Source organism: Simochromis diagramma, unplaced genomic scaffold (genome assembly GCF_900408965.1).
Source record: "Simochromis diagramma unplaced genomic scaffold, fSimDia1.1 OVJJ01000302.1, whole genome shotgun sequence".
In the NCBI taxonomy this organism is placed as follows: Eukaryota; Metazoa; Chordata; class Actinopteri; order Cichliformes; family Cichlidae; genus Simochromis; species Simochromis diagramma.
In genome coordinates, this window is record NW_024386792.1 from 4333809 (window position 1) to 4357226 (window position 23418).

The window sequence follows — 23418 nt, forward strand, 5'->3', positions numbered from 1 at the left end:
AAATAAAAAAGGGTACATATTGTTTGTTTCAAGCAATGGAATGTGGTACAACCAACAGGCATAAATACACATATTTCAATTAAGTACTAGTAAAAAATAAGGACTAGCGAACAAAATCTAACCCAGCACAGCTGCAGTGTTTAGGTAAGTGACAACAAGGCAGGCTTGTAAAGAAACACTTCCTAGAACCTAAAACAACCATATCAGTCCGTCAGGGATTTTACACAGTACATTATCACAGCCTGCAAACAAACACAGACACTAGGACTAATGATAGCTGGCTGCCGTCTTTAATTCTGTTAATGCGGGTTTTTCCAGCAGCTTCACAACTTGAGCTTTTTCCTTCGTCCTCGACCGTCTGGAGTTCCCTCTGACTTTCGTTTCTGCGCCTGGGAGGGAAAAAAATGGATTAAAAAAATAATAATAAAAGGATGTTGTCCTTAATAGACAGCTTAAAATAGTTTGAATTGTTTATTATGGGATGAATTTGTAGCTTACTGAGCCGGTCTTTGGGCCCCGTTTCTTCTTTTCCGCCTTCTCCCTCTCCTCCAGCTCCATGTTCTCTCTCTCTATCAGGGTGATCAGGGTGTTGCATCGCCTCTGGAGCTCCTACACGATAAATGGGGGGAGAAAATAAAAATTGCATTTTTAATTACAGTGGGGCAAAAAAGTATTTAGTCAGCCACCGATTGTGCAAGTTCCCCCACCTAAAATGATGACAGAGGTCAGTAATTTGCACCAGAGGTACACTTCAACTGTGAGAGACAGAATGTGAAAAAAAAAATCCATGAATCCACATGGTAGGATTTGTAAAGAATTTATTCGTAAATCGGGGTGGAAAATAAGTATTTGGTCAATAACAAAAATACAACTCAATACTTTGTAACATAACCTTTGTTGGCAATAACAGAGGTCAAACGTTTACTATAGGTCTTTACCAGGTTTGCACACACAGTAGCTGGTATTTTGGCCCATTCCTCCATGCAGATCTTCTCGAGAGCAGTGATGTTTTGGGGCTGTCGCCGAGCAACACGGACTTTCAACTCCCGCCACAGATTTTCTATGGGGTTGAGGTCTGGAGACGGGCTAGGCCACTCCAGGACTTTCAAATGCTTCTTACGGAGCCACTCCTTTGTTGCCCGGGCGATGTGTTTTGGATCATTGTCATGTTGGAAGACCCAGCCTCGTTTCATCTTCAAAGTTCTCACTGATGGAAGGAGGTTTTGGCTCAAAATCTCACGATACATGGCCCCATTCATTCTGTCCTTAACACGGATCAGTCGTCCTGTCCCCTTGGCAGAAAAACAGCCCCATAGCATGATGTTTCCACCCCCATGCTTCACAGTAGGTATGGTGTTCTTGGGATGCAACTCAGTATTCTTCTTCCTCCAAACACGACGAGTTGAGTTTATACCAAAAAGTTCTACTTTGGTTTCATCTGACCACATGACATTCTCCCAATCCTCTGCTGTATCATCCATGTGCTCTCTGGCAAACTTCAGACGGGCCTGGACATGCACTGGCTTCAGCAGCGGAACACGTCTGGCACTGCGGGATTTGATTCCCTGCTGTTGTAGTCTGTTACTGATGGTGACCTTTGTTACTTTGGTCCCAGCTCTCTGCAGGTCATTCACCAGGTCCCCCCGTGTGGTTCTGGGATCTTTGCTCACCGTTCTCATGATCATTTTGACCCCACGGGATGAGATCTTGCGTGGAGCCCCAGATCGAGGGAGATTATCAGTGGTCTTGTATGTCTTCCATTTTCTGATGATTGCTCCCACAGTTGATTTTTTCACACCAAGCTGCTTGCCTATTGTAGATTCACTCTTCCCAGTCTGGTGCAGGTCTACAATACTTTTCCTGGTGTCCTTCGAAAGCTCTTTGGTCTTGGCCATGGCGGAGTTTGGAGTCTGACTGTTTGAGGCTGTGGACAGGTGTCTTTTATACAGATGATGAGTTCAAGCAGGTGCCATTCATACAGGTAACGAGTGGGGGACAGGAAAGCTTCTTACAGAAGACGTTACAGGTCTGTGAGAGCCAGAGATTTTCCTTGTTTGAGGTGACCAAATACTTATTTTCCACCCTGATTTACGAATAAATTCTTTACAAATCCTACCATGTGAATTCATGGATTTTTTTTTCACATTCTGTCTCTCACAGTTGAAGTGTACCTCTGGTGCAAATTACTGACCTCTGTCATCATTTTAAGTGGGGGAACTTGCACAATCGGTGGCTGACTAAATACTTTTTTGCCCCACTGTATTAAGACAATTTTAAAAAAATGTTTAAATAACAGAAGAAAAAAACTGAGAAATAAGAGTGAAGTAATCCAAACTCACCATTGCAGTCCTAGATTTGAGGAACCAGTCGAAGCGGAACTGTGGTGAGTTGCGGATGCACTGGCGGAGCTCGTCGTACACGCTCTCCTTATCAAAGCCGAGCTTGTGAAGCATACAGATGAGGAAGCGGTCTTCCTCCTCTGTGTAGTTCTTGCCTTTGTTAGTCCCGTAGGAGATACGGAGCTGATGGAAAGGAGCCTTGTAGCGGCCAATCTAAAGGAGGATTTGAGAAACATATTGAAGGATAAACACAATGCTGAATGAGAAATCTACTCAGCAACTTGCACTACAAAAAGAATCTTTTTTGGGGTTTTTTAGAAAACATACTATATGATACGGGGCCGATGGCGCAATATGGCAGCCTCGCTTCTGTCAGTCTGCCCCAGGGCAGCTGTGGCTACAACTGTAGCTGCCTCCACCACAGTGTGTGAATGTGACAGTGAATGAATAGTGGAATTGTAAAGCGCTTTGAGTGTCTAGAAAAGCGCTATATAAATGCAATCCATCATTATTATCATTATTATTATTATTATTATTTCAAAGTTGACTGACTGCTACCTTTGAGTCCAGTGCTTTCTTGATGCTGATCCTCCTCTGAATCCTGGCCTCTCCTCTTTCTATCTGAGCCATGATCTTTTCAATATCCTGCAACTCATTGCAGCGCTCCCAGAATACAGCTGCAGGAAAGGACACGAACATGAAGTCACACAATAAATCAATTTCAATATCTGGGTTTGCTTTCCACAGAAGAAAAAAAAATCCATTACCAGAATATTCCATGACTTCCTCCGGAGTTTTCCCCTCAACCTCTCTGGCAATGTTCTCAATATCATCTCTCCCCCACTTCTCGTTTGCTTTGATGAATTGGTTGAAGTCACGTTTGTTCCAAATAGTAAATCCCTGCGACAAGCGTACAGTTGATCCGTTAATGCACAATTTAGAGAAATATGCAAACATTTCATTTCCTGTATATCAGCCACTGGCTGCAAGTCAACAAGAAAAATAATCCACCTGTTGCAGAAGGGTTTCCTTCTCCTCCAGTTCCTCCTCTGTGAGGGCCTCGGCCTCATCGATCTTAGCCTGCTCCTCCTTCTGGACCTGAGCAGAGTTTGGTATGTCTGGATTGCGAGGAACCTTAAGAGACAAAGCCACAGATCCAGTTAGAGTCTTCTCAAAAGACAACAAAATTTGGACAAATAGGAATGTGTCTGATCTCTTTGAACCTTATATCCAATGGTCTTTCTGTAGAAGAGAATTTCCTTTTCTAGAAGCTCAAAAAGACGTGGAGGGAAGAACTGGAAGTCCTGCACATTTGGCTGCTTAGGCGGACGAGGAGCCTGGCAAAAAAAAAAAAAAAAGGCAATCCAAAATAAGTAATAGGGACATGCACAACTAGTCACCTAATCATCGCTATTGTCACTAGTCTGTACCAAACGTATTCATTCAGTCTAACTGGTTTACAATTGATACTCAATGCAGTAAATCAGCGGTCCCCAACCCCTGGGCCTCGGACCGGTACCGGTCCGTGAGTCGTTTGGTCCGGGCCGCGAGAGTTGAGGCTCAGGTGGGAAATGTATAGTTTTCAGGGTTTTATCGGTTTTCAGCGTTATTTTGTTATCGTTTTTATCGTTTACTCGGTTTTCCTGGGTCTTTTCACGTGTGTTATGAATAAATTTTCTTTTTTCGGTACCGGTACTAGTTTTATTTTGTTGTATTTATCCGCGACACCTTCAAGGCCAGTCCATGAAAATATTGTCGGGCATAAACCAGTCCGTGGCGCAAAAAAGATTGGAGACCGCTGCAGTAAATGGTTGTTTCCTAAATGTTATGCCGCCACCTGCCACCAGTTGGCGCATCACTGCTGAGAAACGCCATAAATCGGTTAATCTAGGCCTGATTGTTTTGGTAATAGTATAATTGTTAGTTTTTCGTGTTAGTTCTTTAAAAAGGTGAAAGACTGAGATCACAGATAAAACAATGTTTTGTAATAACATGTTTTCATATCATATTTAACATCAGCTTATTATACGTGTTTTTCTTAGTTGCCTGTTTGGAGAATACAATGCAATGTCCATAATGCACAATGTAAGGTGGCACACAGTTAAGCGACATGATTCATTATTGAAGAATGTGATTAATGGTATCACATGGTTTTCTTTACAAGGCTTTTGACATTGTATATTAAACGGTTAACAAATTTAACTTAATAACCGAATGTTTCTTGGTTTTACACTAGTTCACTGGACTAATTTGAGTTTTTCCTTGTTTAGTCATCAAAGAACTTAGTCAAACCCCCAATAAATAAACATTAAACATCCTGATGCTTTAATAGATTCTGTCTGTATGATGTTTGTACAGTGATGGTTTCCTACCTTTGGTGCTTTGGGCTCACTGACTCGCAGAGCTTCTCTGAAGTAGGCATCCACCGCGTAATTGGCTTTCCTTTCTCTCTTGGGCGGCTCGATCCAGTTTGTAATGACCTGAACGGAAAAATGAAAATCACAAGCTAAGGATTTAAGTCTTTTCCCAAAAGAAAGGCAGTCCCAGATTATAAATACCGATGCTGGCCAACCTATTTACCTTCTTCTTCTCTCTGTAGTCCTCTCCTTCGAAGGTGTACACGCTGGTGTTCTCCGTGTCCATGGTGAAGTTTCTCAAAGAGCTCTCGCCCAGCGATGACATTCTCTCCTTCATCTCCATAGTCTGGTACACAATCATTTCAAAGTGTTTGATTTTTTAAATTCACACAGTAACTTTCGATTGATGCTTTTCAGCTAATGCAACCAGACTCACCTTCCTTTCACCTCTCTCCAGGATGGCATCGATGTCATCATCTGTGATCTCGCTCTCTTTGGAAGCAAACACATGTGTGGCACCGTGGCGGATGATAGAGAGCATCTCATCCTTACCCAGTTTGTTTGCACTCGGATCCACAAGTCTCCCTATTTTCAAAAAATAAATAAAATAAAGTTTAGTTTATTTCGCAATTTCCAACAAGTACCACTATGTGAACTTCATATTTTATTTCTTAACAGCATGCAGGACACTAAAACAAGTTTAAACAGGCTGACTTTAAGTGAGATGAGTTACCTTGCTGGATGACGATAGAGTCCAGGCGCAGTTTCATCTCGGCCCTCTCCACAATCCTCTCCTCCACTGTGTTTTCGGTGATGAAACGGAAAACTCGCACCTGCTTCTGCTGACCAATCCTGTGAGCTCGGTCCTAAGCAGAGGGAAAAAAAAACAAACAAACAAAAAAGTCAGGTAATCTGACCGAAACAATCAAGTTCATTGGTTACACTCATGCTCAGGTAGATCATCATATTAGACTACTAACCATGGCCTGAAGATCGACTTGAGGGTTCCAGTCTGAGTCGTAGAGGATGACTACATCTGCTGTTGCCAGGTTAATACCCAGCCCTCCAGCCCTGGTGCTCAACATGAAGATGAACTTTGAGCTGTTGGGCTCATTGAAAGCATTGATGGAGATCTGTAAATACACAAACACGTGAAAATTAAGTGCTTTTATAGTCACACTCTCAATACCAAACACTCAGGAATTGCTTTTGGTTATGGAAGATGACAAATCCACATCTCACCTGTCTCTCCTCGTGTGGAGTTTGCCCATCCAGGCGACAGTAACCGTAGTTCCTCCACATGCAGTAGTCCTCCAAGATGTCCAGCATCCTGGTCATCTGACTGAAGATGAGCACACGTGAACCTACAAAACAGGGATGTGGAGACGTTAAGAGACGTAATTAAAATAATTTTGCAATTCTACCAGCATTTAAAAATGTATATGCAAACGGGAGCGTGAGCCCTCCCGCCGGTAATAAAGAGATAACTAAAATACTGAACAAAAAGAATCCACACACCCTGCTCCTTTAGCTTGGGCAGCAGCTTGTCTAGCACCACCATCTTGCCGCTGTTCACTGCCAGGTGGATGTCTGTTGTGTATGGTGGGCCGGGCTCAGCCCCATCAAACAGGTAAGGATGGTTGCAGCATTTTCTCAGCTGCATGAGAACGTTCAGCAGACGCATCTTGTCCATTTTACCCGCCGAGTTCAGAATGTCGATGTCCTTCATCAGAATCTTTGTGTACCTGACGGGTAGTAGCACACAACAACTTAAGTTCAGCATCCACAAATACAGCAGGGGAAAAACACAAAAACAGCTCAGGTCTTGTTTTATAGCAAGTCCATTTTAACTGGGGATGCTTACCACTCCCGCTGCATCTTACTCAGGCCAACGTAAATCTTGATCTCCTTCTTGGGGAGCAGAGTTTTCTCCACGTCTGCTTTGATACGACGAAGCAAGAAAGGACGCAGCACCTACACGCAGGGAGCGCATTAACCCAACTGAAATATAACACACCTTACAACGTACAGCAGCGTGCTGGATAGTCGCATTAAATACATACAGTGTGAAGACGTTCAACCAACTTTTGATCACCCAGGCAGTTATTTGTGTCAAACCAGGAATCAAAGTCCTGAGAAAAAAGAAGAGAAATTAAATTGGCACCTTAATACAGAAACACCTCTTCTCTAAAGCGTTTTCAAGACTTCTTCTATAAACTACTGATTTTGTGGTTTTCTATAGAAATCCTACTTCTGATGAGTTGAAGACATCAGGCAGCAGGAAGTTCAGGAGAGCCCACAGCTCATGGAGGTTGTTTTGCAGGGGTGTTCCAGTCAACAGCAAACGATTGGTGGTCTTAAATTCACGCACAATTTCTGATAACTATGGAGAAGCAAAGAAAACATTAGCGATCTGACCATCTCACAGTACTAAAGGTTAGGTGGCTGACATGTGTAACTATTTTGTTTCAGCAGCTGTCTGACCTTTGACTTCTCGTTCTTGATCCTGTGAGCCTCATCAATGACCAGGTATCTCCAGTTGAATTTTTTGAACACCGCCTTTTCAATGATGAGCATCTCGTAGGATGTCACGCACACATCCCACTCTCCAGGCAGCAGCACATCTCGGATCAGGGCAGTCTGTCATTGAAGCAGAAAACTGTTTTTACCACCAGAGTTCTACAGATTAATCTCATAAATATGTGTCTACAATACAAAAAAAATAAAAATTTTAAACCAGAACAATACATGAGTGTTGTCGGTTACACAATCGTTTCCTGTGTCACAAACAACAAACAATAAATTATTCAAAAATAGATGTTACCTGTTATTTTAACAATCTAAATTGCAGTCATAAAAACCAACTACTAAGAGCCTACCTCCCACAACGTATGGCATAAGGACTTTTTAAAGACTGAATTAAGATATTAAACAACAATTAAGGCCTTATTGTTTAGATTGCAGTATTTAACACCTTTTAAAACTTTTTTAAGTGCCTGTGGGAGTCAAAACAAAAAAAACAAAAAAAAAACCCCAATATGGAGTCCACCAAATAGAACTGGTGAAGGACAACCAAAGCATCTGAAAAAATGCTTTGATTTTCACACCATTGATACATTTTTGACACAGCTTACCCGCTCATCTCTGTCTCCGATCAGGCAGACAGCACGAAGGGAAGGCACCCATCTCTTGAACTCATTCATCCAGTTGTAGAGGGTGGACTTGGGAACCAGCACCATGTGAGGACCAGGGATGTTTCTGTAGTGCTTCATATAACCCAGCAGTGCAATAGTTTGGAGAGTCTTACCCAATCCCTGACAATAAGAAAAGAAAACATGAATGAAAAAAAAAAAAAAAAAAAACAGCATTATGACACGATAAAAATATCTGTAATTTAACTCCATGAATAAGTAGAAACGTGAAAAAGTGCTGACCATTTCATCGGCGAGGATACCGTTGATTCCATTCTCGTACAAAGAAATGAGCCAGTTCAGACCACGGACCTGATAGTCCCTCATCTTCCCTGTTTTCACATCTACATTACAGACAAGAAAACAAAATTCTGTAAGAATTGTTTTAATTTTGTTTTGCCTAATAAAAACTCCCACCACTAGGGGGAGTGCTTCTGCTGCCTCTTATTAGGGCAGTAATAGATCAACAAGTGCAAGTCAAGTGAAATTTGCTTAGGAAGGCTCCTAACTGAGTGAAGTGACACAGATGAGCTGGCTGAATTCTGCTAAGTACAAAGACAATGTGCTTCAGTGCTTCCTTTATTGGCTGTATCAGGATCAGCCACATATATAACATATATATTTGTTATTTGCTCATGCTCAGTGTGTGCTTTGAGTCCCCATAAAAACAGGTCTTTACTTACAGGAGGGAGACTCGTCAAAGCGAGTGCACACATTTGTGGTCTTTGTGCTCTCGTTAAGAAGCTCTTCATCCTCTTCTTGTTCCGTGCGACGGTGGCGGTTGCTTTTAAAAAAATAAAAGACACAGCGTTATAAATCACAATGGGAGAAAACTTTCTAAATGGAGGAAAAGAAACTGTTCTGTAGGGATAGATACTCACTCTCCAGCTGAAAGCAAATTCTGTTTCTCGTCCTTCTTGATACGAGGACGTCCCGGTTTCATCTTGAGCGGTGAGGTGGGGGTCTTCTGTGCAGCTGGTTGGATGAAATGAGCAAACAGCTCTGTTTGCTTCAGCAGATACTCAAATCTGTTGGTCCGGTCTGTTTGCTGCATTACACAGAAAGAAAGTCCCATTCATCTTCCGACCCAGGAGTACAGTGGTGAGCCATGTAATGATGGAAGAGAGGACTTACCACTTTCTCCTCATAACCTGGAGTAGAGTCTTTAGTTTTGGAGGAAGATGAGGAGGAGGAGGCATCTTGTCCATCAGCACCTGCATCTGAAGAGGACTCTTTTCCAGCATCTGAAGAGTCAGACTTCTCCTAAGGGAGTGTATGGTGAAAACAAACCAGTCTTAGTGGATGTCGTCCTTATGTTTACAACTACAACAACAACAACTGATAGGAAGAGATGAGCTCATTGGCTCAAAAACAAGCCAAAGGGCAAACCAAAATTTCAAGGTGCATCGGTATTCACATTTGCAGAAAACAGGGCATGTATTGACTGAAATACCGTCAGTTCTTCTTGTAATCATATACTGTCACGGGAAGGTACTTTTGATAGCACATTTGCGTCACAGAATAAATCAGTCTCTTTTACCCCTCTGCTATCAGACGTGCTGAGAAGTACCAGTAAATTTGTGAATTTAAATCTCTATTAAAAGAAGAAGAGGTGATAATGATAAGACTTTTTGTGGAGAAAATGCTTCCAATACAAAGCAAGGACGGTGTTTTGGAATTTCAGCTTTCTTTATGTGGGATTTTTATATTGATAGAATTTTCAAATCATTTTTTGGCCGAGCTGTAGGCAGCCAGCGAAGCAGCATCCTTCCCCAGTCACAACAGCCATTGCTACGCGGTCTGCTCCGAAAACAAAGGGGCAGACGGTACAGCTGAGAGGACTGCTTCTGCCCCCCCTCAAATTTGTTTTCACGGGGTTTTCTAAAAGCCGACTCACTGTTATAAGCGTCCCATTGAGTGAACCAGGTCTGAGAGCAAGCATAGAACAAGTAAGGACTTCTAGAGCGATATGAGACAGGCAGCTAGCGGGGCTAAGCTAGTAGAGTGGGCGCTCATGAAAACGGCTGGCCTCGCTGCTGCGCTGGTGGATCTGGCTGCTGTCGTCGGGAGCTAATGGTAGCGCAGCGGCTAGCTAACTGACAAACTGAAAGTTTCACACAGTCGATTTCGAAAAATGCCTGAACAAGAGATGGACCTTTTCAGAGTTATACATCTGTGTGTCGGCTTTGTGAGAAACGAAGTCAGCGTCGAAAGGACATAATTCCCATTTTGAAACATCTTACCTCCGCTCCTCCGGCGTCTTCAACTTCAGCCTGCTCTTCCCGCTGTTCCACGCAGTTTGCGCTTTCGGACATTTTTGTCGATTTTCCTTTTCCGTTCAGGTATATCGTTTGTTATTAGGTGACTTGTGTGATCCCGTTTAAGAGACGTTGAGAATTTTCGGAACTTCCTCGAGGTAAATAAGGACAATCCTGTTGTTTTTAATGAAAGACACACCGGTTGGTCGCAGGCAGCACGTTCGCGCTAGCAAGATTTTTCTCGCGCACCCGCGTTCACATAGTTACCGGGTCTGAGCGCGCTATCGCGAGATTTTGTTATGCTGCCTTCGCAGACTGTCGAAAGTATTTGTTTTTGTTATGGCTCATATGACAGCTTCCAGTCATCTCCAAGGTTACTATAGTTAACTAAATCTAAACTAAAGCCTTTAAAAAATTAAACTGAACTGAAACGATTTTTAAACTGCAACAATGTATAGGTTAATATGATTAGTTTTAGTATTTGCTGGTTTAGTAAAACACTTTTATTATAACTTGATGGTTTTGCTGCTTATTGAATCTCTGGATGTCAGCAAGACCGGGACTCACCTTCTTTTAAAAGTTTTCTTTTTTATTGAAATACCTTTACTTATTGTTCTGAATCTAGCATCTGACATATGCCCTCCATGCAATGAATAATTAAAAAGACTAACACAAAAACTATTAAAAACAAAAATAAATAATGCATTTTCAAATTTTTTTTAACCAGACCTGACATATATATGGATACATTGATATGTTTCTTGCACTTCCAAAGTTACATGCTTTAATATTATAACTCATTTCTGAAGTCAATGACACTAGCATCACCCCTCTAGGAAGTTTGATGGGTTTCACTGATTAGAGAAAAGACATAGCCAAGTCAATATTTGTGATTGATAGGGTGAAATATTATAGTAAAGTAATATTTCAGTCCCACTTGTGTTTCCTAAAGTAACACGTTTTCTGGGAGTGGATGATGCAGTCATCTATGTGCTGTAGAGAGCTTACTCCCCATCTATAGAGTAAGAGCTGCACTGTGAGGATAAGCTTCTTTGATTTATCAAGTGCATTTCATACAACTCAGCTGCTGCTGCTGAGGGAAAAGTTAGAGGAAATGTCAGCAAACACATCAACCATCTCATTGATTACTGACTGCTTGACAGAGAGACAGAGAGGCTGCGGTATGTAAGACTGGGCAGTGCTCAGTCTGATTTGTTGATGTGCAGTACAGGAGCTCCACAGGAGACTGTGCTGTCTCCACACCTGTTCACTTTGTACACCTCAGACTTTCAGTACAATTCTAGGTCATGGAACCTTTAGAAATCCTCTGACAGCTCTGCAGTGAGTAGATGTATTAGTAATGGGCAGTAGGAAGACTAGTGAGCACTATAGTGGATGCCTTTGTGGAGTGGTCTGGGAGCAATCATTTGCTTCTGTATGTGAAAAAGACCAGGGAGGTGTCCCTTGGAAGAAGATGGCTACACAGACATACATGCACTGTACCTGGGTGTCAACATGGACAACAGGCTGAAATGAAAGACCAACACAGAGGCTGGGGATGAGCAGGCTCTATTTACTAATGGAGTCAATGTGTGCACCAAATGATGGAAATTCTATGTTACTCTGCTATGGGAAGCACAGTGTACTCAGGAGTCTGCTGGGAGAATCATTAAGGCTCAGGGACTGTCTGTAAACTGGACACATTGAAGCTGAGGTGGAGAACAAACTGTTAATACCCTTACTGGAAAGGCATTTAATCTATTATTATTATTAGTAGTAGTAGTAGTATTAAAAAAACGCTAAAAAAAAAAAAAAAAAAAAAAAAAGATGTACAAACAAGATTACATATCCTACTGGGCCGAGAAGAAAATGCCCCTATCTCTTGTTAAATTACACATGCCTAACTCTTCCATTCGTATAACAAACAACATCTCCTTAATTCAGTGTGAAAGTGCAGGTGGATGCAAAAATTTGAAAATAAAGTCTTTGATAATCACAATTCCAAGATGCAGATCAATCTGGATGTTAGGTGGAAGCTGGGAGGTTTCCATCTTTTCATGATTTTTTTTTAATCGTAGCGTTATCCCCAAAAGGGCAGATGAACGAGTAGTGGTTGAACGCAACACACGAAGTGTACAATAAAAGGATAAAGGTTCTCGAAAATGCTCGCGGAAACGCAGCTTCGTTTAATTGGAAGCGTGTCAAACGGCCAGCAGCGCCATCCGTGGAAACCCACACGACTGACCGTTACACAAATGTAACAAAAGCGGAACAGGCAAAGTTAAGAGAAAAATAGCTTCACCACAAGGGTCCTACTACCGTCTCTGTCCATAGGAATGACGTCGCTGTACGGTTAATCAGCTGTTTCCGAGCGAGGAAATAAACCAAAATAAATACACATAAAACTGTTTTATCTCTCTGAAGACATTTAGCTCTGACCGACGGCAGAAGCTACTCTGGTCGGACGCTGTTGACATGCTTTATTTGGGTAAGCACACATGTTGGATTATTTGAGTTACATGATGGCATTTATGCTAAGTCAGTTTGTAGGCTAACGGCAGGCCTCTTCGGCTGTTTCTTTCTTCTTCCTCTAATTTTTTTTTAAAAATTCTTTTAATTTTATTTTTGTTGGGGGCAGTTTGTTAGTAAAAACTGCCGCTATGGAGAGGTCAGCACTGTTTCTCAGGTTTCGTTTTAACGCTCATTCTAGCCGTACTTTAGTTTCTAGACATGTAGAAATATCTGCTAACTTTACAGCTAGCTTTAGCAAACTAGTCGGCTATCTGTGTGTATCCCCCACAGCAGCAGCAACACAGAGCGGCAGGAGTCAGAGATCATAGGCAAAACACGTGTGAAATAGTAATGTAATGTGCAGTCTTCAAGGCAGATGGACACTACATTAAATTTGTTTTATTACGCTGAACTTGAAAAAAGAAATGTATAGCAAAGTCGTGCGTTATATTTAGTGACAGATCCACTGAAACCACCTTAAATGCCCCCCTTCCCGTTAAGGTGAATAAATTCAACTACACCTTTTAATCCGAGAGGTATCTTAACAGCTATATCGATATCTACATCGATATCTTAAAATAAGTGTCTTTCGTTTTTACTACACGCTAAAGAAATGCTACGGTAGTAAATGAAAGAAATCTGTCAGCGCCGCTCTTTGGGCGTAAATTTTAAGAAATTTGTAAAATTACGGAAAAAGTCACGGGATGTCACGTAGATCGCGAAAAAGCAACCGTTCTGTCATTTAATTGTTAACTACAGTATTACTTAATTATTTTGGTGTAAAGTTGTAAAACCTGTAAAAATACAGTTAAATGTCCAAAATGCACGCCTTCAATCCCACTTCCCAGAGCCATCCAAGGGGCCCCATTGGAGTCTGTGCCTGGCCAATTGTAACCTTGCATTTCTAATTTTGTCTCCCAAACTGCTCAACATGAGCGGTGTCGCTGATATTGTGATTTCTAATCTAATAATTTTACTGTTTACACCTTTGCTTTATAGTCATAAGTCATAAGTCAAAATGTTTTCTGTGACGTGTGTGATCACAAACAAAAACTGTGACAGAACAAATGTTCAGTGCACCATTTAGTGTGACTGCAGATGTTTTCTGACTCTTTTTTTTTTTTTTTAATGGTTCACCTAATTACTTTTTCAATTTTCCTCTACAGATCGACATCATGGACAAGATTTTGGAGGGCCTGGTGAGCTCCAATCACTCTGTTCCAGTGAAGAAGGCCATTGTGAAGAAGGTAGTGGAAGCAGCTGAGAGAGAAGTGACAGAGGATCAGTGTCAGGCACTATTCACACTCACCACCCGCCTCATCTTGCTCGGTGAAGATGCCTTCCAGAAGCAAATTGGCTCCCAGGTTCTTGAAGCCTATGCACGCTACCACCGCCCAGAGTTTGAGCGTTTCTTCAGCAAAGACTTCGTCCTCAGTCTGCTCCAGCAGGGCTACGGCCAGCTGGACCGCAAAGACCCCGCCATAGTAGAATACATTCACTGCTGCCTGCGGCTGCTCATCAGCTGCCCATCGGTGCTGGAGACTTTTAGTGTGATCCAGGTGGAGGTTTTAAGGATGGTGTGTGAACGACCTGATACCGCTTTCTGTGCCCGCCTGAGCACTTTGCTGTCAGACTTTGTGCAGTGCATCCCAAGAGATAAGTCGGGTATTCTGTTCTGCCAGCAGCTGGTGAGGACCATCAGTTCCTTCCACTGCTTTTCTAGCCAAGAGCAGGAACTGAGAGAGTATGTTGGTCAGGTGACGAAAGTTAGCGCGCTGCTACAAAACATCTGGAAGGCTGACCCAGCCACACTGCTGCCCTCACTCCAGGAGGTCTTTGCTATTATCGCCTCTACAGGTAAGACTCTTTGATTCCATATAAATTGTGCCTTAAAGGAACAAGAAAGTCATTTCATACGTGATTACATTTTTTTTAAATGGGTTCAGTTTTGAGACATTTGTTGTTATAGATGCCATTAAAAAAAAAAGAAATACTCAACATAAAGAGCAAATTTGGATTTTGTTAATAGTAGCGTTAAGGATGGGCATTTCAAACAGAAATATTATTTGATATTTACATCTCTTCCTCAGAGATTGCCCACAGCTCAAATGCTCTTAAATGACTTTGAATTCAGCTGTTTATATTTTCGACACACATTTATTTGAGTGGGCTTCCCTGGCATACTGCCATCCACCAATTAATGATGCTGTTGGGTAATGCCCGTACTCTTATTCTGAAAGTTCAGTCACAGCAAACACGCTAGCACCAGCCCTTCCTGTCTTCTACCACCTCCTGAGAGGTTCATCAGGCTACTGTTGTGATACCCATCCCCCAGTTTGATAGACTAATGATGTGCTCCTGAATAAGCCTGAATTTCTGAGTTCCCAGTCAAAGTTTGAATCTCAAACTCCCCCTTTGATTTGCTTTTGCCACTTGCAAAGTCAGAGTAGTAACCTGGAGTTAACAAACATGGTGGCACTAAATGTAAATAGCAGGAAAATCATAAAACTTTTCATTTGTACTGCCACTGTTATGTATTTGTGACTTACTAAGTAAGCTAAGCACAGACCAGGCTCTAACATGATTGTGCAGTGGTGTTTTAAGGTAGAAAAGAGCAAGCCTTTTGCTCTATTGCTATTGATTCCTGAATAGCTTTACGTTGCTAAGAAGCCAAACAAATCCTGGTTTGTTTGTTTGTTTGGTTTTTTTTTTTTGTTTTAAGTTGTTGTTCTTTCTCACTCTTTCTGGAACACGCTAATAGCTGGGTTTCATTTGACGTAGACGTGACGTCGACGTAAAGCGCGAAATTTGACTGGAGGGCGGAAGTGAAAAAGATCAGCGCAAAATCACAGACAGACAGTACGCAAAATGCCTTTGTCCTGTTGTGTTTACGGATGCTCCAGTAGGTCGACCCGAGAAACTGATAAACGGTATTTTAGGGTACCAAAAATAGCCCAACGAAGAGGAGAAAAATGGAAAATTCTAACCGAAAAACGTAGGAAAAAATGGATTTTAAATTTACGTTTACAGTCGGGAGGAGCAGAGTCTGCCAATGCCCGTGTCTGCAGCGACCACTTCGTCAGAGGTAATGTTATGTTTGCAAACGAACTTATTAGCATTATGTTGTCGTTAAATTCTCGTTTACTTAGTGCTTTTAAGTTAGTAGTCTAATATTGACTTGATTGGGACTATAGGCTGCCCAAGTGCTTTGCAATCACTTCTCCATCCTCCTTTGCAATTACCCAAGTCTTCAGAGGTGTCTCGTTAGACCTCTGAGAATGGTTTACCTTGAAACAAACAACTGTCACTCTAACGAAGTCCTAAGGATTTGGCATGTTTGTTGACGTTAAAGCCGCTAACGCTAACTGTTAGCGTGTTTAAGATAAAGCAATATAAGAACAAACACTCACCCTTGCAAACACCAAACTGTATCCATCACGGAGACGTTTTGTTCCAAGGTTGTGGACCCACCCGCTGACAAAAAAATTGTACGCCTCCAGACTCTTGAAAGCTTTCATTTGCTGCCTAGTGTAGTAAGAAGTCTGGAGGACCAAGTAGTTGGTGATATCCACAGCGTCGATAGTAGGCAAATCCTTTACTTCTGTGGTGTATTCGGACATTTTCAAAGAATACGGATCACGTCCGATATATTATTTAACTATCTGTTTATATCTCTCCCGAGAAACGGGGTCTAAAGTTGCACAATAGCTGCTCTCCTGACTCTCCACAGTGTCCTCCATGTTTACTTCCGCCCTCCACTCAAAAATCGCGCTGCCTCCGCACGTCATCAGAACCACGTGACTGCAACCCAAGTATTAGGGAGGGACTTTTGAGTTGCAAGGTATGTGAAGGGCAGTATAACTGTCTTGTCTTGGACTTCAGCTAGTAATGATACTCTTTGATCTGCTCTGGATTTTTTATTGAGAGCTGGAGGGGAACTCCAACCAGAATCTGCAGCTGGTTGAGTGCTGGTTCATTTGCTGCTACACTGTTACCTCATCTAGGCTCCAGAGCAGAATTAGGAGTGCACTTCAGATGGGTGGAGTATGAGCCCATCCAACTGAAGAGAAGCTCAGTGGAGAGACAGCTAATACTTACTGTCATTTATTCTCACAGTCTGTTTAGCGTGATTTATTCTTGTTTTTAAGAAAATGTGTGTGCGCCTCCTTGAAGACGCACACCCACTCTGCTGAAGCTACAGCTCTTAATCATTTCTGGAGTTGGTGGGTACAATGACCTAGCCACACAAAGTATTTGTTTTAGTTTATTTAATAATTTACATCTTACATTGTAAAATCATGGTTAGTCCTAATTTATGCACTCATATCAACTGATTCATTTATTTTTTTGAAGTATGGAAGATCAAAACCATCTCCAACCCTAATAAATAAGAGTGATTTACAAAATGCATGAAAAGTATATTGATTTTTTTTTTTTTTAAGTCACAGAAATTTTTGTTTTAACTTGCTTATGTGATGATGGTTTTTAAGTTTTTCAGTTCCCCACTTCCCACTATTCCTTTGTGTATTTGAGATATATGAGACTTTTAGAAGAGTGAAACTGCCCAAAAAGTATAAAGAAAAAAAAAGACTGAGTGTATGTGTGTGTATATATATATACACACACACACACAGTCTTTTTTTTTCTTGGGCAGTTTCACTCTTCTAATAGTTGAGAGAGTTTCAGCTGAAGTCAAAGTTGCAGTAGTTGATGGTAAATGTTATTGATGTTCTGGGTTTGAAGCAGGAAATTGTTTCAAATATTATATGGACAGTATGTGTTTGAGCTCTGTGAGCAGATCCGCTTTGGATTGAAAGGTCCCTCGGCCTCCATTTTATTGATATTGTTCAGGCGAACAGTGCCCCTGGAATGCTTTCCTAATATCCGCAGAGCATCCCTCCTCTTCATAGAGGATGCATAAAGCACCATAGATGATTGTGATCATGTTTTCATGATGATAAACCTCTACTTTCATATTGTTCAACCTTAGTGTTTGTTTCTTTTTCTATTTTCTCTTACAGACTGTAAGTGTAATTTGTATCCCAACACGTGTCCGCTGGAACACAAAGAAAAACTAACATTATGTATTTGATTATCGCAGACCCTTCCTTTGACCCAGCCATTGCACTGGCCAGCCTGGTCCAGCATATCCCTGTCCAGATGATCACAGTGCTTATCAAGAGCCTCACCACAGACCAGAACGTCAGAGACGCAAACATGACTAAAGCACTCTGCAGGTGAAATTGCACACTGAGCTATTTGAGTTCAAAAGAAGTGCCACAGTATTTAAATACAAGAATAGAATAATCCTTTAATTGTCCCACAAGGGGAAATTTGGTTGTAACAGCAGCCAGAAAGACACATATACAAACAAACAGGACACAGAACAGAAACATACACAATTTTTCTTACATATTTACATATGGACAATTGTTACTATAAACAGAGTACTGTAAAACAGAGTACTGTACAACTGGAGAAGTACAGTTTTTAGGACGCATGTATAAATGGCTTGAACATTATCTTAACTGAAAATCTGTGGATCTATTTAATAAGAGTGGGTGGGTTTGTTCCAGTCATTTGCTGTTAACATATCCTTTTTCTGTCCATCTAGGATGATTGACTGGTTATCTTGGCCTCTTGCCCAACATGTAGATACCTGGGTCATCGCTCTGCTGAAAGGCCTGGCTGCTGTTCAGAAGTTCACTATCCTCATAGATGTCACTCTGCTTAAAATTGAACTGGTTTGTAATTGGAACTCTTCAATGAGTTTCTAATAGATGGAAATTGTGTGCATTTTACTGAAGCACCTCTATAAATAAACATGTTCGCAACAGATGATTTTTTTTTTTTTTTTTATTTACTTTTTTTTTTTTTTTTTAAACTCCACCCATAGGTATTCAGTCGTCTGTGGTACCCCATTGTGCGTCAGGGGGCGCTGGCCGTGCTCTCTCACATGCTGCTGAGTTTCCAGCACTCTCCCGAGGCCTTCCATTTGGTAAGGGGGTCTCTTGTGTCCTCACAGCCCATTTCCCTCTCGTATGGCCACTTTATTGGTTTTCTCATTTTCGTCTCTTCTGGCTTAAATTACTTCAAAGCTGCATAGACGTCTTTTCCCAGAACTCTGGGCTTGGCACCACACTCTCACTAATGATGTGTGAAGCACTTAAATGCAGAGCAATAGCCCTTGAATTGGCCAATTTCATTAGATTCTAAAAACATGAATAGGCTCAAAAATACTCTGCAAATGAGACCTCTGTGGGGTTTCTGATGTGCAACCACCCCGTGGCTCACCGCACCACAGATATTTATGATTAATGTTAGCTGTACCTTCTGCTGTTTTCAGCGCTACGGTGTAGTCAACATTTTTCTCTTCTCTTTATTCCCTTCTCTCTCTTAGGTTGTTCCACATGTAGTAGATCTAGTTCAGTCCTTAAGGACAGATGGGCTTCCCACTAGCAAAGCGTTCCTGCTGCAGTTCACTGAGCTCATACACTGCATGATGTACCAGTACTCTGGCTTCCCTGACCTTTATGACAACATACTGGAGGCCATCAAGGTAACCAAGTGGGGAGAACGCTTCTTTCTGTAGTTGGATATTTCAACGATAACAAAACACATCAGGTCCATGTTTTATTTATTTGGATCATTATAAATGAAACATGATATGCAATGAGGAGCTTCAGTTAGACTTTCTGTTACTTTTACTTTGCATTTTTACTGTGTTAAAAACGTCTCTTTTCTTTTCAGGATCTACCAAAATCTGCAGAAGAGAAGATCAAGCTGGTGTTGAATCAAAGTGCCTGGACGTCTCAGTCCAACTCGTTTGCCTCTGGTCTGCTGAGGCAAGCTAAGTCTGAGACAGGCAAAACAGGCTTAGTCAACTTGGGGAACACCTGCTACATGAACAGCATCATCCAGACCCTTTTTATGGCCACAGAGTGAGTCTTTTAGACATAAAATCTGTAAAAGCAGGTGTTCTTGTTGTGAAATGAAATATGAAACCAACTTTTCTTTCTCTTTCTTCAGTTTCAGGAGGCATGTTTTATCATTGCATCTAAACGGTTCCAACACACTAATGAAAAAGCTTCAGCTTCTCTTTGCTTTCCTCGCACACACTCAGGTTAGTGTTGCCCTGTTAAGTAGCAATTACAAGCATTGTTAGTGGAGAACTACAGCAGCAGATATTAACGTGTTTCATTCATTTGTGTTTATCTGTCCTACAGAGGGCGGCCTATGCTCCCAGAAACTTCTTGGAAGCGTCCCGCCCCCCCTGGTTCAACGTGGGTTCTCAGCAGGACTGTTCAGAGTACCTCAGATTTCTTTTAGACAGGTATTTTAAATTAATAGCTTGTCAATCATTTGCATTACTGAAAGCGGAATGGAATAAATGTTAATGAATATAAAGCATTGTGAGTGCTAACTGCGTATGAATACTGTTTATAAACTGTGTTTAAACAAAGACATAGCCGTTGCACTAATTTGTTTGATTTTTCAATAAAAAGCTGAGTGTTTTCTGATCCCAAGGTTACACGAGGAGGAGAAAACCCTTCAGGCACTGGATTCAGCTGAACCAAAAGCTGCCTCCCCAGCTGACACGAGCTCCAAAGACTCTGCAACAACGTCTGCTCAGGAAGACAATGAACAGACCATTTTGCCTCTAGCAGAGGCCAAACCTGGAGATGACACAAGGACTTTGATAGAAAAGATGTTTGGAGGGAAGCTAATCACAAGCATTTGCTGTATGCTGTGCAACTGCATCTCTGAGAAAGAAGAACCTTTTACAGACCTCTCTTTGGCCTTTTGTCCAGGTACCACTTTACAGGATGGCCCTCAAACACAGAGGCAATCAGAAGAGCCCAAAGCTCTCTGTCAGGGATCTGTCAATGGTGGCAGCGAAGCTCCTGAGCCAAGCTCGGCCAAAGCTCCAGCTAGCAATGCCCATTTTGTGCCAGTAGCAAATGAGCCTCCTCTCTCCGTGCCTGACCTGGTGAATTATTTTCTGGCTCCGGAAATCCTCGACGGAGACAACGCCTATTTCTGCGAGAAGTGTAGCTCCCTCCAGCGGGCAGAGAAGACCATTAAAGTGGTGTCTGCCCCTGAATACTTGATTCTCACTCTGCTGCGATTTTCATATGACGCCAAATGCCATGTCCGTAGGAAGATTCTTGATAATGTCACCATCCCACCGCTGATCAGACTTCCTGTACATGACCCTTCCGTACCTACACAGTGTTCTTCTTCTACCTCGTCTCCTTTGCAAGTGGATTCTCCTGAGAGCAGCGAGAATCTGGCCAAGAAACTCAAATCATCGCAACACGATGAGGAAGAGGAGAAGGCAAGGATAGATGGAGCAGAGGAGATGAGCAGGGCGATTCAGTCGGTCCCCTATGTCCTCAGCTCGGTCGTAATACATTCTGGTATATCGTCAGAGAGCGGCCACTATTACTCTTATGGTCGTAATATTAATGGAACAGATGGGGCACAGCATCCAGACAACCAGTACAGCATCAAAGAGGATTTAGGGAACGCCCAGGCCGAGACCAACCTCTACACCTGCTCAGCTCCCTCGCTTCCACGTGAACAAAGCGAAACGCTGCCTAATAGTAGCCAGGAGGCAAAAGATTGGCTGCTCTTCAATGATAGCAGAGTAACGTTCACATCTTTCCAATCAGTGCAAAACATTACTAATCGCTTCCCCAAGGACACCGCTTATGTGCTCATGTACAGGAAACAGGAGCTACCAGGGCAAAGCTTAAATGGGGGACTAATGGCAAATGGAATGAGACTGAGTGCCGAGCCTCCTCTGCAGAAAGAACTACTGGATGCTATTATCAAAGACAACAAGCTCTATTTACAGGTACGTTGGGTTGAACACATGAAATGCACTTCCATATACTGGTGTTCAGTTACCCTTTAAAACTGTCACTGCCTATAAATTCAAGTGTGAAGCGATTAGCTCGTAATAAATCTGTGGTTTAAGAACTCTGAGGGTATTTGGATAGAAATGGTGCTTATTTTGCCTGTTTTACACAAACATGACTTAAAGCCTCATTAACACTAACACTTCTAAGAATCGAGGTTATAAAAGTCAGAGAGTCACCGAGGTGGAAAGAGGTGAAGGGAAAGCAGGCCGTGCTTTTACGGATAACTTGGAGATGTAGTGTGTAGGAGTTTTTTATTTGGACTGCACATCTGAACTGTCCTGTTACAAGATGTGAAGAGTAATTTCACGAGTCATTGAACTGTGCTCCATCGAGTTGACATTCCACCACACTTTTTTTTTTCATTACAACTGCAGTAAATCTCCTCTAGGGGGTGCTATAATTACATGCAGCGAAAGCTCTGATGGGCTTTCAAGCACACGCAAACTAGCGTTGCTTCTTTGTCACAGCAAAGTTGAGTGCTGTTTAAGCTTAAATATAATCTCGCTTGGAAATAACACTTCTCTCCCCTGCTTGCTGTCGTTAGGAGCAGGAGCTCAGCGCTCGGACCCAGGCTCTTCAGGCCCCATCATCCTCCTGCTCATTCAGGCCCAACGGTTCAGATGACAATAACCCACCGGGGAGCTGCGGCCCATCTGGAGGAGGAGGAGGAGGAGGAGGAGGCGGAGGCTTCAATACCATTAGTAGACTGGTCTTCTGAAAGAGAGAGAGAGAGAGAGGCATAAAAATGCTGCAGGAAATCCAGATGAACTGGTGCTAAGGGAGTTCTGGGCTCATCCCACAGGACGCTGAATCTTCTCACTATGTATAGCAAAGGAGGAGCACTGAAATGATCTAGCAACACACATCAAAACTGGCTCTGATTCTTGATTTGATTTTCTTTAAATCTAAAAGTTTTGGTTAGTCCTCATCTATGATTTTTCTTTATTTATTTTTGTGATTTGAAAACATAGTAATCTCCTGTTAATCCTACAAATGTCAAAACTTGGGGTGGCTATTACTCACTGGTGCAAATATATTTCTGTCTCAAATGAAAGCATTTTGGCAGGATATTATACAAACGACTTCAGATTAATCTTCTAATAAACAGACAGAAGGCATTCATCTGTTGGAAATACAGATTTGTTTAATTTTTATTTATCATTCTTTTAGTTTTTACTTGCAGCTTATTGTGAGCTGTGGTATTTTATTATTGGGGATATTGTGCCTGGGATCTGTACTCTGTTTCATACAAGACATGCAATAAATGTACATATGACTTCAAATAAAAGAACTTCAAATTGATTACAGTATTGACGTGTGTGTGTGTGTGTGTGTGTGTGTGTGTGTGTGTGTGTGTGTGTGTGTAGCCAGTCTTGTTAATGATCTCACTGAGGGGGTTCAGGCCTATGCAGAACAGCAGTGGGGAAAGAGCATCTCCTTGGTAGATCCCGCACTTGATGGTGACTTGTGCTATGGGCTTGGAGTTGGCCTCTAGTGTTGCACGCCACATCCCCATTGAGTTCCTGATGAAGGCTCTTAGGGTCCCATTGATCTTGTACAATTCTAGGCATTCCAGTATCCAGCTGTGGGGCATTGAGTCATAGGCCTTCTTGTAATCAATCCAGGCAGTGCACAGGTTGGTCAGTCTGGTCTTGCAGTCTCGGCTGACTGTTCTGTCTACCAGTAGCTGGTGTTTTGCGCCTCTGGTATTCTTGCCAATTCCTTTCTGTGTCCCACTCATGAGGAGTCGCCAATTCTGGATTTCTTTGGCTTTAAACTGGATGAAAGAGGTGAACCTAAGGATGTAACCAAAGCGGTGTGGTGCCTGTGCAGAC

The 23418-nt window shown here is 42.1% G+C and overlaps 2 protein-coding genes across 3 annotated transcripts; one reads left to right on the forward strand and one right to left on the reverse strand.

Moving 5' to 3' along the window:
* Positions 1-315: 315 nt before the first annotated feature.
* smarca5 (SWI/SNF related, matrix associated, actin dependent regulator of chromatin, subfamily a, member 5) lies at positions 316-10401 on the reverse strand. Its single transcript, XM_040023890.1, has 24 exons — positions 10131-10401; positions 9022-9150; positions 8769-8935; positions 8571-8671; positions 8131-8231; positions 7831-8010; positions 7181-7336; positions 6948-7079; positions 6760-6828; positions 6561-6670; positions 6215-6441; positions 5939-6060; positions 5677-5829; positions 5430-5562; positions 5133-5281; positions 4920-5042; positions 4712-4819; positions 3563-3676; positions 3351-3473; positions 3107-3239; positions 2898-3016; positions 2340-2552; positions 499-609; positions 316-389 (listed from the first exon to the last, which is right to left on the reverse strand). Exons 1-24 carry the CDS (start codon positions 10200-10202, stop codon positions 324-326), a joined length of 3111 nt encoding a protein of 1036 aa, XP_039879824.1. The 5' UTR covers positions 10203-10401; the 3' UTR covers positions 316-323.
* A 1883-nt stretch (positions 10402-12284) lies between these two features.
* Positions 12285-22885, forward strand: usp38 (ubiquitin specific peptidase 38). 2 transcript variants are annotated; one of them, XM_040023893.1, is made up of 11 exons: positions 12285-12633; positions 13823-14513; positions 17758-17893; positions 18271-18400; positions 18553-18654; positions 19057-19215; positions 19407-19597; positions 19686-19779; positions 19883-19989; positions 20184-21516; positions 22128-22301. In XM_040023893.1, the coding sequence occupies exons 2-11, from the start codon at positions 13832-13834 to the stop codon at positions 22299-22301; spliced, it is 3108 nt and encodes a 1035-aa protein (XP_039879827.1). In that variant the 5' UTR covers positions 12285-12633; positions 13823-13831. The 2 variants fall into 2 exon arrangements, with proteins under 2 accessions (XP_039879827.1, XP_039879828.1); XM_040023894.1 differs by lacking the exon at positions 12285-12633 and having other exon boundaries at positions 13832-14513; positions 22128-22885.
* Positions 22886-23418: the final 533 nt, after the last annotated feature.